General features: G+C 50.7%; 1 protein-coding gene across 4 annotated transcripts in view; it reads left to right on the top strand.

Annotated features, from left to right (window-relative positions):
• The window catches only part of CTNNBIP1 (catenin beta interacting protein 1), a 47268-nt gene extending 39313 nt beyond the window's left edge, over nucleotides 1–7955 (top strand). For 3 of the 4 annotated variants that reach the window (XM_027564962.1, XM_027564961.1, XM_027564963.1), the window contains one exon: nucleotides 7334–7855. In XM_027564962.1, the coding sequence (XP_027420763.1) occupies nucleotides 7334–7392 (59 nt within the window). In that variant the 3' untranslated portion in view covers nucleotides 7393–7855. Of the gene's footprint in view, nucleotides 1–7333 lie in introns of all 4 variants that reach the window. The other variant, XM_027564960.1, reaches the window with a different exon arrangement.
• Nucleotides 7956–14884: the final 6929 nt, after the last annotated feature.

A 14884-nucleotide genomic window follows, 5' to 3' on the forward strand; every position in this document is an offset into this window, starting at 1 on the left:
CAGTCGTGTCCGACTCTGCAGCCCCATGGACTGTAGCCCCTCAGGCTTCTCTGACAATGGCGATTCTCCAGGCAAGAATACTGGAGTGGGTTGCCATTTCCTCCTCCAGGGAGACTCGGAGGGTTGGGGTTTTATTTCTGAGTTTTCCAGGCCCCGGTCCTTTGCCCTCATTAGGAAGAAGTCAGGAGGTCACCAGATCTCCAGCTCAGAAAGAAGTCATCCTGGGAGGTTCCAGCCAGGGGTAGGTGTGAGGTTTCAGAGCAGCTGGGGCACAGACTTGGAGGTGCCCGTGACCCTGGATCAGGGCGTGTGGGTGTCCTCACCCATGGCAGATACTGGTGCTGAGCGTCCCCCCTTTTCTCTGAGGACATCTGCACAGGGCTGTGTCCTGCACTGGGGGCCCTCGGGCTGGCAGCCTTGGAAGCTGGCCCAGGCTCTTGCACTTTGTGTCAGTTTCTTGGGGAGGGATTACCCTCAGGGCTCCCCGCCTCCTGTGAGCACAGGCTCCTCCTCCGAGCTGGGCTTTAGGGGAGCTGCAGCTGGATGGAGGCTGGAACTGCACGGTCAGCACATCCCAGATATCAGGAGGCTCTGTCTATTCCTTCCGCCACCTGGTCTCTTTGTCTCCGCAGGGTCCCTCTTGGAGAGGGTCAGGGGTGGTATTTGGAGCTGTCCTCGTGGGCGCTGGGACTAGGCCTGCTCCACTGAAGGTCTGTGCCTCTCCTGGAAAGGGGAGAGTTCTCCACTAGGATGTCCCCTACTGGGTCTGAGAAACAGGCCTTCCATGCCCTTCCTCCATCCACTACTTCAGGGCTACAGTCATCCCTGTTCTTCTTTCCTGCTCTTTTTCACCCCTGGGCCTTTCTCCAGACCACGCTGCTCCTTGCTGGTCTGTCCCACACACTGCAGAGAGCTGCTCCCCAATCGCAGCACGCTGGTTCCCTTCAGAGAGCCGGGCCGGGCTGGGGCCATGGGTGGTGCTGGTGTGTGGAGCCTATACTGGGCTTTTGATTCTGTTGGTGTGAATTCACCCTGAGCTTGCAAACAGACCAGTGACCCCATTGTCTGTCTCCCGCCCCCAGCTGGGGGCCGGCTTCCCTTTTCTAAGCTCCTGAATGTTTGTCATTTTTCTCTCCCCAGTCACTTGACTGGACTCCATTAAAGAGGCAGAGCTGAAGTGGGACATGGGATGGAAAGGCCCACTGGGTGCTCGGCTCTGGTTCAGAGAGCTATGCCCTCCCCAGCACCTCGGCCCCGCTCTCCGTAGCAGGCGAGCCATGGGACTAGGGGGGCATCTGGAAGAGCAGTGGGCCTGGGCAAGGGACAGGGTCTGGCCGGGCGCCTCCCAGGTGGGCTTTCTGGACTCCACGTTCAAATTCCTCTAGGGCAACCATCCCAGGCCTGCTTCTGTGTGCTTTGTGAATCCTGGGTCTTGCTTCCATTCTCATGGGGGCAGAAATATGGGTGCACACTCTGCCAGGAGCAGCCTTAGTGCTCAGGGTAACTGGGGCAGGACCAATTATTTCCTTCTCCTGATAGAAAACGACAAAGCATGTCATGCTGCATGCGTGGTCTTCCAAGTCTGTACCGGGTCTTCGCTCTGCCTCTGATTCACCAGGTTGTTTCATCTCTCTGAGTTCCTCACCTCCAACGATTCATCCTGTGTCACTGTTTTAGACACTGGTCAGGGAAAGCCTGGGGAGGTGACTGTGCACCAACTGGCATGAGGTGTGAGAGCTGTGAGATGGACTTGGGAAGAGCATTGAGGCCAGGGAAGGAGCAGGTGCAAAGGCCCTGAGGCCCAGGTTCCTGTGCCTGAAGGACAGGCAGGAGCCCCTGTGGCTGGAACGGGGTGAAGGTAGAGGAGGCGTATGGTAGGAGGAGAGGAGGCAGCCAGAGGCCCGATAGCATTGGGTCTTTCAGCCACAGGGTGGAGTTTGGAGTTTCCCTTGAGTGTGATGAGAAATCGTACAATAAGCCACCTTTAGAGAGTTTTGAACAGAGGAGTGGCAGGAGCTGACTCATGTTTTAAGAACCTCCTTCTGACTGCTGTGTGAATAGATTGTCAGGGGCTAGAGTGGAGAGATCCAGGGAAAGGGTGCAAGGGGCTAGCGAGAGGGGTAGTGGTGGCCTGGACCAGGGTGGCAGTCGAGGAATGGTAATGAGTTCAGGATGCATTTTAAAAGTAGAGTCAGCAGGACTGGCTGATGTGTTGTATGTGGAGTGTGTGTGAGAGAGAAGGAATCAGGAAGACCCCGGGGTTGGAGGTGCCATCGCCTGAGGTGAAGGAGGCTGCAGGTGCAGCAGGCTTGACATTCCACCAGCAGTGTATGAGGGTTCCAGTTTCTCCCGAACGCGTGTTATTGTCTGTCTTTTGATTCCAGCTGTCCAAGGATATGAAGCGACGTCTCCTTGTGGTTTTGTTCTGCATTTCCATAACGAATAATGATGTTGAGCATCTTTTCATGCACATGTTGACCATTCACATATCTTTGTTGGAGAAATATCTATTTGAATTCTTTGCCCATTTTAAACATTGAGTCGTTTGACTTTTTATTATTATTGAATTGTGTTATTTATATATTCTTCATATGAATCCCTTACCAGATTTGCAAATATTTTCTCTCATTCTGTAGGTTGTCTTTACTTTTTTTAATAGTATTTTTTGAAGCATAAAAGGTTTTAACCTTGATAAAGCCCAACTTATATATATATATTTTTTCTTTTGTTAATGGTGCCTTGAGTGTCTTATCTAAGAAACCATTTCCTAACCCAAGACTATGAAGATTTACTCCTGTTTTCTTCTAAGAGTTTTTATACATCAGCCCTTAGAATATTTAGGTCACTGCTCCATTTTAAGTTAATTTTTGTGTATGGCACAAGACAAGGGTTCAGCTTCATCTTTTACATGTAAGTATATCCAATTGTCCGGAGAAGGCAATGGCACCCCACTCCAGTACTCTTGCCTGGAAAATCCCATGGATGGAGGAGCCTGCTAGGCTGCAGTCCGTGGGGTCGCTAAGAGTCAGACACAACTGAGCTACTTCACTTTCACTTTTCACTTTCCTGCATTGGAGAAGGAAATGGCAACCCACTCCAGTGTTCTTGCCTAGAGAATCTCAGAAATGGGGGAGCCTGTTGGGCTGCCACCTATGGGGTCGCACAGAGTCGGACACGACTGAAGCGACTTAGCAGCAGCAGCATATCCAATTGTCTCAGCACCATTTGTTCAATTCTTTCAAATTGAACCCTTGGCACCTTTGTCAAAATTTAATTGACAAAATTTAATTAGTGGTTTATGGAAGGGTTTATTTCTGGATTCTCAATTCTGTTCCCTTGATCTGTTCCAGTTCTACCCAGACTTGTTTACTGTAGCTTTGTAGTAAGTTTTAAAATTCAAAAGTGTGGGTCCAACCTTGTTCTTTTTTCTCAAGATTATTTTGGCTATTCTGGATGCTTTGCATTCCCATATGAATTTTAGGAGTAGGTTGCCAGTTTCTGCAAGAAAGGCAGCTGGGGTTTGATAGAAATTGTGTTGAATTTCGTCCAGCGATGTTTTTTTTTTTAATTTATTTTTGGTTGCACTGGGTCTTGGTTGCTGTGTGCAAGCTCTCTCTAGTTTTGATGAGCAGTGGCTTCTCTTGTTGGAGATCACGGGCCCTGGGCATGCAGCCTTGAGTAGTTGCAGCACTTGGGCTCAGTAGTTGCAGTTCTCAGGCTCTGGAGCTTGGTAGTAGAGGTGCACAGGCATAGTTGCTCCAAAGCATGTGGGATCTTCCCAGACCAGGGATCGAACCCATGTTCCCTGCATTGGCAGGCAGATTCTTATCCACTGTACCACCAGAGAAGTCCTTAGCAATGTTTTAGACATTGGTGTTTTGTTCTTTTTAGAGTTCAAATTTTGTACTCCATTTGTTAAATTTATTCCTAAGGATTTTATTATTTTTGCTGCTACTGTAAATGAAATTATTTTCTTAATTTCATTTTCAGATTATTCATCCCTAGTTTATAGAAATACAAATGATTTTTGGTATACTGACCTTATATCCTGCAACTTTAACTTATTTATTAGTTCTAGTAGTCTTTCAGTGGATTCCTTAGGATTTCCTATATGTGAGATCCATATCCTCTACAAATACAGTTTTACTTCTTTCTTTGCAATTTGGATGCCTTTTATTTCTTTTTCTTGTCAAATTGCCCTGGATAGAATCTTAAACGTAGTATTGAATAGAAGTAGTAAACATGGATTTTGTCTACTTGTTCCTAATCTTGAAAGGGGAGAGCTTTCAATCTTTCACCATTAAGTATGATAAGAGCTATGGGTTTTTAGTAGATGCCCTTTATCTGGTTGAAGAAGTTCCCTTTTATTCCTAGTGTGTTGGGTGTTTTTTTTATCATGAAGCGGTGTTGAATTTTGTCAGATGTGTTTTCTGTGTCTATTCGAATGATTATATAGTTTTTGTTCTTTTTTCTATTGATAGGAGTTATTACATTAAGTGATATTGGGGTATTAAACCAACCTTGCATTCCTGGGATAAATGTCACTTGGTCAGAGTATATAATCCTTTTTATATGTTGCTTGCTAGTATTTTGTGAGTGTTCTTGCATACCATAGGTGTTATGAATATGTGTATTCATAAGAGATACTGGTCTGTAGTTCTCTTACCTTGGGATGTCTTCATCTGGTGTTGGCTTTATCTTTTAATGGGTCAGAGAGTATGGTGGAACAGGAGAGACCGATCAGCTTCTCCCCTCCTTTACACACTGCATCTGGTGGGAAAGGACAAATAGAAGCTCTGAGCCCACGTCCAGACAGGGTCAGCAAAAAGTACCAATGGGGTGTACCAGCCTCGTCTATAAAATGAGATGGTAAACCTAGCTGATGGCCCAGAGGCAGTGAGCTGGGCCTGCTGGCTTCTCTAGTATCTTCCTGTTGTGAGCCCTGCATTTCCAGGACAGACAGATCCTCTAAGGAAGGCCCCACATTCTGGCCTCAAAGGAGAAGGAGGGCTCATGAGGGTCAACTTTGGAGATCCCTCCTGGCTCTAAAGTTCTAAGAACTTGAATCATAATAATGAACTAAGCAGTTCACTCTCCACTGGGTGATCGGCCCCAATTCCTTGGAGGAAGGGGAAGGGCCATATCCTCGCCTCACAGCCCGCAGGGTCAGGCCCTTGTTGAGTGACAAATGCCAGGCCAACCAGTGTAAGAAAGGTCAGAGGAGGCTCTGGAAGAGCCTATCTCGCTCTGGGTCCCCAAAGGAAAGTAGATCCCTGGTGGTGAGCCCTGGAAAACAGTGAGTCCTTTAGGAACAGAACAGAGCCGGGGTGGGCAGTGGCTCTGTGGGCCCTTCATGCACTGGCTCCAGCAGCAGAGTGGGAGGCCCTATAAACAGGAGCCGCAGGTCCCCAGCCCTCTCCGCCCCAGCCAGGGATGGGCTGACCAGCTGGCGGAGCAGCCCTGGCGCAGAGGTCTTGTTAGGGAGTTGCTGGAGTCCCTCAGTGACCTTGAGGAGGTGACTTCTTTCTCTACCTCTTAGAGTGCAGCCCAGGTACACTCATCCTGCAGCCCCTGCGTCTGGGCTCCTCCAAGGAACCGATGGCCATTCCCTCTGCAGACTCACTCTTCCCTACTAGGGTGGCCGGTGCTATTTTTGTGCCTGCAGCTCAGCACAGAGGCCCAAGGTCCCTGCAAGCAAGCCCACGGGACAGGCCAGGAAAGCAGTGAGTGGGCTGCCACTGTGCATTGCCTCTTTGCTGACAACTCCCCTTTCACGGTCTCCCTCCAGCCCCTCCTGCTTAGCGAGCTGGAGAGTCAGCACTCGGGAAAAGCCAGCATCTGTTAGGTAACCGGCTCAGCTGCCATGCAGGGTATGATGTAATCTTGGATCCTGTGGTTGCTAGGAAAATTCTGCCCGCAGTGATACTGCGTGGTCCGAGGAGCGAGGCGAGTACAGAATGTTCTCAAGAAGACAGGGGAAGGATTGCTAGGGCTTCCCAAGCATAGGAGCCCGGAGAAGTTGGATGACCCAAGCTCCTTTCTAGAAGCTTGTTCCCCTTGGCGGGAATAGAGGTTGTGCTGGCAGCAGCAGACCGTCAAGTCAGGTGGGGTTGTGCGGCAGGGCGACTCCCCTTGGCAGCGGCACCTTGGTGCTCTGGTGCCAAACTGCAGGCACTTGTCTGTCATGTGACATCCTTCTGGAGGGGCCCTCCTCCTGCAGCACCAGCGCTGGGCGCCTCCTCTGCTCCTCCCGGCAGGACAGTTAGGAAGGAGGCACGAAGAAGCTGCCTTGGGAAGTGGCAACTCCCTGTGGCGTGGAAGGAGCTGGCCCACGCCATGCCCTGGGGGGCAGGCGGTGGTGGAGTCCTGCCGTCTCTCCGGTTTCCCATGCCAGCAGCTCCACCAGGCATCGCTCCCCCCACCCACCCCACTACCTCCCGCTCAGTGGCCCCACACCCACTGTGTTGCTGTTCCAACCCTTCCCTCCCAGGGAGAATTCCTCCAGCCGAACAAAACTGACTGCTCTTTAATGTTCAGGGCATGACCAAGAACCTAGGTTTAGAAAAAAGGGGTGAGACGTGGCAGGACCCAGGCAGGGGAGGCAGAGCGGGACCTGCAGGTGACCTCACCTGCCCCACAGGGCCTGTGCTCAGCCTTCTTCCCAGCAGCTCTGGGGGAGGCAGGTGTGCATTCCAGACTCTCCCCCTCCTCCCTCCTGCCTTTTCTGGCTACAAGTCAGAGCCTGTCTCAGGGAAAACAAGACAAAGGAAGTGGTTTCATGAGACCCTGGACCAGAATCCTCAAATCTACCATGAAAAATAGCAACAGAAAGATTATGGCCATTATCTGTCTCTGTAGGAGCCGGGCTGGAAGTGGGCCTGGCTGTGCTCCTCTGAGTAGGTGATGGGGTTTGGACAAAGAAATGACTGCTAGAAATCAGGAGGGAGATCCTCCAAAGGGATGGAGAGGAGAGTCTTAAGAAGGAAGAGGGCGTTTCCCAAGGGCCCCTGGCTTTGGTGACCTTGGACCAAGGGTCACTGGCAGAGAGAGCCCTGCTCAGGACAGCAGCCTGGGTTCTTGTCCTGCTCCCGGCTCTTGGAGGTATAGCCTAGAGTGAGCCTCTGAGCTTCACCCTGGCAACCTGCCGCAAGAGGCCCTGCAGCTGGGTTGCTGGCGAATCCTGGCCAGGCTGTAGGGGAGGCTCAAGAGGGGTAGTGGGTTTCCCAAGAAGCACTTTGTTCTTAGAAAGCACCCCTCCTTCGAGGACTGACACCGCATGGGGGCCGCAGCCCAGTGCCAGATCCAGCAGCGGTTCTCTCCCTATGGTCTGCAGGTGCGGAGGACGTAGTGATGGCGTTTTCCAGGTCGGAGACCGAGGACCGGAGGCAGTAGCTTCAACCCCCGTGGAACACCCTGGAAGCTGGCCAAGGCCAGGGGATCTGTGTGGACCTCACCGCTGAGTGGCAGAGGGTCATCTCCCCTCCCCCTAGCCCCCCACCCCACCCCACTCTGCCCCGCCCCACGGCCACTCAGCATCCTCGGGGGAGACACCAGTGGTGCGGTCACGATTGGCTTAAAGGGACGGACTCAAGATTGGCTGCAGGAAGAAACCTTTTTATTTTTAAATCTTGACCAATGGAAACCTTTTTATTTTTATTTTCTGACTCTTATTTTAAAAAAAGAAAAAAAAATTTGCGCCTCGGGTGTATGGCTTCCCAGGAAGCTCTCCGAGCTCTGGTGCTTTATTTGGGTCACTCTTTAGGAACATGAGGAGGTCCGATTGGCGGCTTAAACTGGAAAAGGATTTGATTGGCTGGCTAATGGGAACCTTTTTTTTTCTTTGATTGGCTGCAGGTGTTATGCTGATCACAACAGCTCCTCTTTTGAATGTCGAAAACAGGGTTTGGGACATTGGTTGTTATATTTGACTTGAAAAAAAGAAAGAAAGAAACCAAGTGCGCTTTGCAATATTTATTACACAAAGAGCCTGCTGCTGTTTTCACGTGTTTTGTGTTTGCCTTCCACTGGTTTAGGCGTGTTTCGTTTTCCATTGGCTCACCCATGACTTCTGTCACCATGGGCCACCCACCCGACTTGTGGTGGGTAGGCCCTCTCCAGTGGGGTGGTGGGGGAGGTCCACCTGGAGAGTGCATTTGCATTAATGAGCACACCTGGCTTCATCAGCAAGGGGACCTCCCCGCTCAGGACCCCAAGCAGGATCCACAGCTGGAAAACAGAGCCCCCAAGGTTGTCCTGAATGAGCAGCCCAGAGCCTAGAGGAGACCATTCACCAGGATCACTTCTGCAAGTTGGCAACCAGCCAGCCTCCCTCGGTGAGAATGGAATTGCTCACTTGCACCGTCCGGGCCTCTCCAGCCTGCCCTCACTGGGCAGGGTGCCTCTTTCCCTTCTTCAGTCATCATTCCCTCTGTAGCCAACTTCCTGAGATCTCATCCGGGCAGGAGCTGCTCTCAGCTCTAAGACCCAAAACGTAGCAGAGGTCTCTGCCCGGGAACCCAGAACCCACACCAAGGCCTCAGGTTGGCTTACAAGGCCCAGGAGGCCTTTGGCTCCAACCACTCCACCACCACCACCTTTGCCCCCAGGCTCCTCCCTCAGTGTGTGCTGCCAGTGGGTCCTGATCAGCCCCCAGAGGCCTCTCATCTGAGGCTGCGCCTTTCACTTCAGAAGACTCTCCCGCATGGCAGCTTGGAAGGGACAGGGGACAGTGTCATTGTTTATAAAGTGCTTGCTGGGACAGTCTGCTGGGCCTTCACTGAACAAGTCCCACCAGGCTGGCCCTCCACGCCGGCCCCCAGAAACACACTACAGAGCACTGAAAGGTCTTTGAAGGGCTGCAGGAACCCCAGGTCTTCCCAGCTGCCCTCCTCCTCCCCTGAAGGCGGCCGTCCTGCTTCCTGCATCTCTCACTGGAGGGGAATGTGGGTGAGGAATGGAGAAGGATGCGGGCCTGGGGAGGGGAAGTCTCCACCCATGCCCCCCACACCCCCACCCCTGGAGGGCATAGACAGCTGAGGCCTGCTTCTTGCCCCAAGAACCCAGAGCCAGGAGAAGACACTCAGAGCCAAATTTCCCCTTCTCAGGGTGGTCATGGAGCATGGGAACCAAACGCTTGCATGTCTAGGGCCCAAGCTGGGGAGCCCCATGGCTATTCATGCTGCACTCTGAGCTTCCTCTGAGCCTCGCCCCAGAGGAAGACTCAAGTGTCACGACCTAGACACCCACGTCCTCCTGCACACACAGGCCCCCGGCACTGGCCAGCTGATTAGCCTGGAAAGTCGATTGATCCCCAGGGGACAAGGACTGTGGGGACCCGGACCGGGGCCCAAGAACATCTTCTTTCAGGAGGGGCAGTGTGTGGACGCACATGTGTGTGAGTTTACACACACAGACTCACACACACACACTCTCTCTCACTCCCAGCTCTGTGGCCTGCAGCTCCAGCTGACCACCTGGGGAAAGGTGAGTTTTTGTTCAGTCACCCCACCACCACCCAGGGTTGTAACATCTGTCACCAGGCATCAGTTCTGATGCTGCTGACCACCCCCTCTCCTAGTACCTGTGGCTCCCATAAAGGTGTGTTCCTCTCCTTGTCAAGTTTACGAGCCTCCCTCTTGTAATGAGAGTGGCCCTGACCTATCTCATCTCCTGAAGGAGAGAAATGAAAGTGTTGCTGTGGGTTCATATCTCTACAAATATTTCTGCTGGAGAAAACAATTAACAGTAAAGATTTTTAATAGTTGGGCGTGTGAGCTGATTTCCCCACGTCACATGGACTCTGCCGCTGGGGCCCATCCCCGCCAAGCGGGTGAAAGCACCATGTTTGCTGGTTGAATTGTCTGTGGTCTTGAATAGAGCTCAGGGTTTGGAAGAATTTCCAGATCTCCTCAGCCCAGCTGACACGTCTGTAGGAGGGTGAGCGCCCTTTTTGACCTGGCGGTTCCAAGTTTTTTCCTGGTTGGGCTGAGGTCACAGCCATCTTCAGACATGAGCTCCCCACTCAGCAGACACTGAGCACCCCCTCCATTCTAGACACCCAGCATCCCGTGTAATGGCAGTGTTCTTAGAAATATTCGTAACAGGGTTCTATCCTGGTCCTGGAAGATCCCACATACCTCCAAGCAGCTGAGCCCGGGCACCAACAACTACCGAGCCTGTGCTCTCGAGCCCCTGCCCTGCAAGAGGAGAAGCCGCTGCAATGAGAAGCCCGAGCACCGCAGCTAGCGAGTAGCCCCTGCTTACCACAACTAGAGAAAACCTGCACGCAGCAACAAAGACCCAGTGCACACCCAAAAATAAGAAAAAAAGAATGCTTGTAACGTAAGTCCAGTGCATCTGTCCCTTCCATCATCCAGAAACAGAAGATTTGTTGGTATTCAGCTGTATATTCAGCTTTGGAAGCTGAAATCATTTCTGCTTGAGCAATTTTTGCTTTGGAAGCATTTTCTAGGATTTTTCATTTCCACCCTTCATCGTCCCATTTTAGGTCTTTTTTTTTTTTCTACTTACATAGACTCACTGCTTCTATTTCCTTTTTCGAAGAGTTTCACTGGGTGCTGAATTCTATGAGGTTTACAGAATATGGGGTCTGATGGCACAGTCAACATCATTCAATCTTAGGGTTGGAAGAGATGGAGCTTGTCGAGCAGTCCATGTAGTAGACAGCTGTGGGGTTCCTCTGAAACATCTCTGGAAAGGGCTTGTCCGGCCTTTGGTTGAGCACCCTCTGTGAAAGTGAAAGTGCTAATTGCTCAGTGGTGTCCAACTCTGTGACCCCATGGACTGTCGCCCGCCATGCTCCTCTGTCCATGGACTTCTCCAGGCAAGAATACTGGAGTGGGTTGCCATTTCCTCCTCCAGAGGATCTTCCCAACGCAGGGATCAAACCCAGGTCTCCGGCATTTCAGGCTTTCCCATCTGAGCTACCAGGCAAGCCCAGTCTAGGGCTCTGGAACTCACTGCCTCGTAAGATAGCTCTTTCTGCCTCCAGGTAATTTACGCTCAGCCTTGTATTGAGTTGGTCTGCCCTTCTCTGTAACTTCCGTTTCCAAGAAGGAAATTATAGTTACTGAGAGACCAAAAAAAGATAGCTGTGTTAGCTAAAAACTACATAGAGACACATCAGTTCAGTCACTCAGTTGTGTCTGACTCTGTGTGACCTGATGAATCGCAGCACGCCAGGCCTCCCTGTCCATCACCAGCTCCTAGGGTTCACTCAGACTCACGTCCATCGAGTCAGTGATGCCATCCAGCCATCTCATCCTCTGTTGTCCCCTTCTCCTCCTGCCCCCAATCCCTCCCAGCATCAGAGTCTTTTCCAAGGAGTCAGCTCTTCACATGAGGTGGCCAAAGTACTGGAGTTTCAGCTTCAGAATCATTCCCTACAAAGGAATCCCAGGGCTGATCTCCTTCAGAATGGACTGGTTGGATCTCCTTGCAGTCCAAGGGACTCTCAAGAGTCTTCTCCAACACCACAGTTCAAAAGCATCAATTCTTCGGCGCTCAGCCTTCTTCACAGTCCAACTCTCACATCCATACATGACCACAGCAAAAACCATAGCCTTGACCAGACGGACCTTTGTTGGCAAAGTAATGTCTCTGCTTTTGAATATGCTACCTAGGTTGGTCATAACTTTCCTTCCAAGGAGTAAGCGTCTTTTAATTTCATGGCTGCAGTCTCCATCTGCAGTGATTTTGAAGCCCAGAAAAATAAAGTCTGACCCTGTTTCCACTGTTTCCCCATCTATTTCCCATGAAGTGATGGGACCGGATGCCATGATCTTCGTTTTCTGAATGTTAAGCTTTAAGCCAACTTTTTCTCTTTCTTCTTTCACTTTCATCAAGAGGCTTTTTAGTTCCTCTTCACTTTCTGCCATAAGGTGGTGTCATCTGCATATCTCAGGTTATTAATATTTCTCCTGGCAATCTTGATTCCAGCTTGTGTTTCTTCCAGTCCAGCGTTTCTCATGATGTACTCTGCATAGAAGTTAAATAAGCAGGGTGACAATATACAGCCTTGATGTACTCCCTTTCCTATCTGGAACCAGTCTGTTGTTCCATGTCCAGTTCTAACTGTTGCTTCCTGACCTGCATACAGATTTCTCAAGAGGCAGGTCAGGTGGTGTGGTATTCCCGTCTCTTTCAGAATTTTCCACAGTTTATTGTGATCCACACAGTCAAAGGCTTTGGCATAGTCAATAAAGCAGAAATAGATGTTTTTCTGGAACTCTCTTGCTTTTTCCATGATCCAGTGGATGTTGGCAATTTGATCTCTGGTTCCTCTGCCTTTTCTAAAACCAGCTTGAACATCAGGAAGTTCACGGTTCACGTATTGCTGAAGACTGGCTTGGAGAATTTTGAGCATTACTTTACTAGCGTGTGAGATGAGTGCAATTGTGCGGTAGTTTGAGCATTCTTTGGCATTGCCTTTTTGGGATTGTAATGAAAACTGACCTTTTCCAGTCCTGTGGCCACTGCTGAGTTTTCCAGATTTGCTGGCATATTGAGTGCAGCACTTTCACAGCATCATCTTTCAGGACTTGAAATAGCCCAACTGGAATTCCATCACCTCCACTAGCTTTGTTCCTAGTGATGCTTTCTAAGGCCCACTTGACTCCACATTCCGGGATGTCTGGCTCTAGGTCAGTGGTCACACCATCATGATTATCTGGGTCGTGAAGATCTTTTTTGTACAGGTCTTCTGTGTATTCTTGCCACCTCTTCTTAATATCTTCTGCTGTGTTAGGTCCATACCATTTCTGTCCTTTATTGAGCCCGTCTTTGCATGAAATATTCCCTTGGTATCTCTAATTTTCTTGAAGAGATCTCTGGTCTTTCCCATTCTGTTGTTTTCCTCTATTTCTTTGCATTGATTGCTGAGGAAGGCTTTCTTATCTCTTCTTGCTATTCTTTGGAACTCTGCATTCAGATGTTTATATCTTTCCTTTTCTCCTTTGCTTTTCGCTTCAAGGGGCTTTTGTCAGGTTAAGTTATGTACAGAAGCTCCCCACCCCCAGCCTGCCTCCTGAGTGGCATTGTCAGTAATTAACCTTGGACTTAATCGGCTCTTTTAAGCTCGGCCCTTGTGCAGAGGAGGGGTTGGCTGGCCCGGGTCCCACCTGCCTGGAGTCTGCTGCTGGAAGTGGGGAGGGAGGAGTCTCCCATAACTGCTTCAACAGGTGAAGGGGAAACACGGGCAGGATTGTCTCTCTTGGGGTCCCTCAGCCCCCATAGAAGGCAACCTTCTGGGTCCACCTTCCTAATTCCAGGGGACCCCAACAGCGGGATTAGGACTGCCGAGGCCAAGACAGCTTGGGGCCACCTGAGCCTGAGGGAGGCTGGGAGGGGGGAGGGTGGGGGCGTGGGGTGAGGAGGGAGACAGGGCACCTTGCCTTTTGTTGACGTTTCCCAGGCCTGGGGAGAGGGTGGTGGAGAATCAGTGAAGCCTTCCCCCTAGACCCACAGTGAATAGCACCTATGAGAATCCAGGCTGCTCCAGCTTTTGAACCGGCCCTTTGTGGCAGGGAAAACGATCCCTCTGTGGCACCTGGTTCAGTGGTGGTGGCTGCCAGAGCAGGGGAGATTTCTGGGCCCCAGGGGACCACCCATCCATCACCCACCTGCCCGCTCACATGGCCTCCCTCCCTCTCTGTCTGTCTCTTGCTTTCTCTCAGGCTCATGGCCACCCATTCCTTTCCTGGAGGATGAACTAGGCCTAGACTAACCTGAGGCCTTGTTTGTTTGTCGTTTTTGGCCATGCTGCACAGCATGTGGGATCTTAGTTCCCAGACCAGGAATGGAACCCGCCCTCACTTCTGCAATTGAATCTTAACCACTGGGGAAGTCTCTGAGGCCACGTTTAGAAAACACTTCTGGGAGTTCCCTGGTGGCTTAGTGGTTAGGATTCCAGGCTTTCACTGCAGTGGCCCTGGGTTAAATCCCTGGGCAGGGAATAAAACAAACAAAAAAACAAAAACACCTTTCCAGCCAATGAAGCAGCTTTCTCTTCTAGGGCAACAACTGGTATTTAGCGGACTTGGGGAACCATGACTACTGGTCCTGATTTAAAGAAAAATTAAAGTGTTAGTTGCTCAGTCATGTCCCATTTTTTGTGACCATATGGACTACATAGCCCACCAGGCTCCTCTATCCATGGAATTCTCCAGGCAAGAATACTGAATTGGGTTGCCATTTCCTTCTCCAGGGAATCTGCCTGAGCCAGGGATTGAACCTGGGTCTCCCGGATTGCTGGCAGATTCTTTACCATCTGTGGTACCATATAGTGATTTAAAGAAAAGAAAAGTTCAGTTCAGTTCAGTCGCTCAGTCGTGTCCGACTCTTTGTGACCCCATGAATCGCAGCACGCCAGGCCTCCCTGTCCATCACCAACTCCTGGAGTTCACTCAGACTCACGTCCATCGAGTCAGTGATGCCATCCAGCTATCTCATCCTCTGGCGTCCCCTTCTCCTCCTGCCCCCAATCCCTCCCAGCATCAGAGTCTTTTCCAAGGAGTCAACTCTTCGCATGAGGTGGCCAAAGTACTGAAGTTTCAGCTTCAGAATCATTCCTTCCAAAGAAATCCCAGGGCTGATCTCCTTCAGAATGGACTGGTTGGATCTCCTTGCAGTCCAAGGGACTCTCAAGAGTCTTCTCCAACGCCACAGTTCAAAAGCGTCAATTCTTCGGCGCTCAGCCTTCGTCACAGTCCAACTCTCACATCCATACATGACCACAGCAAAAACCATAGTCTTGACTAGACGGACCTTTGTTGGCAAAGTAACGTCTCTGCTTTTTAATATGCTGTCTAGGTTGGTCATAACTTTCCTTCCAAGAAGTAAGCATCTTTTAATTTCATGGCTGCAG

The sequence above is a fragment of the Bos indicus x Bos taurus genome, chromosome 16 (assembly GCF_003369695.1).
Source record: "Bos indicus x Bos taurus breed Angus x Brahman F1 hybrid chromosome 16, Bos_hybrid_MaternalHap_v2.0, whole genome shotgun sequence".
Taxonomy (NCBI): domain Eukaryota; kingdom Metazoa; phylum Chordata; class Mammalia; order Artiodactyla; family Bovidae; genus Bos; species Bos indicus x Bos taurus.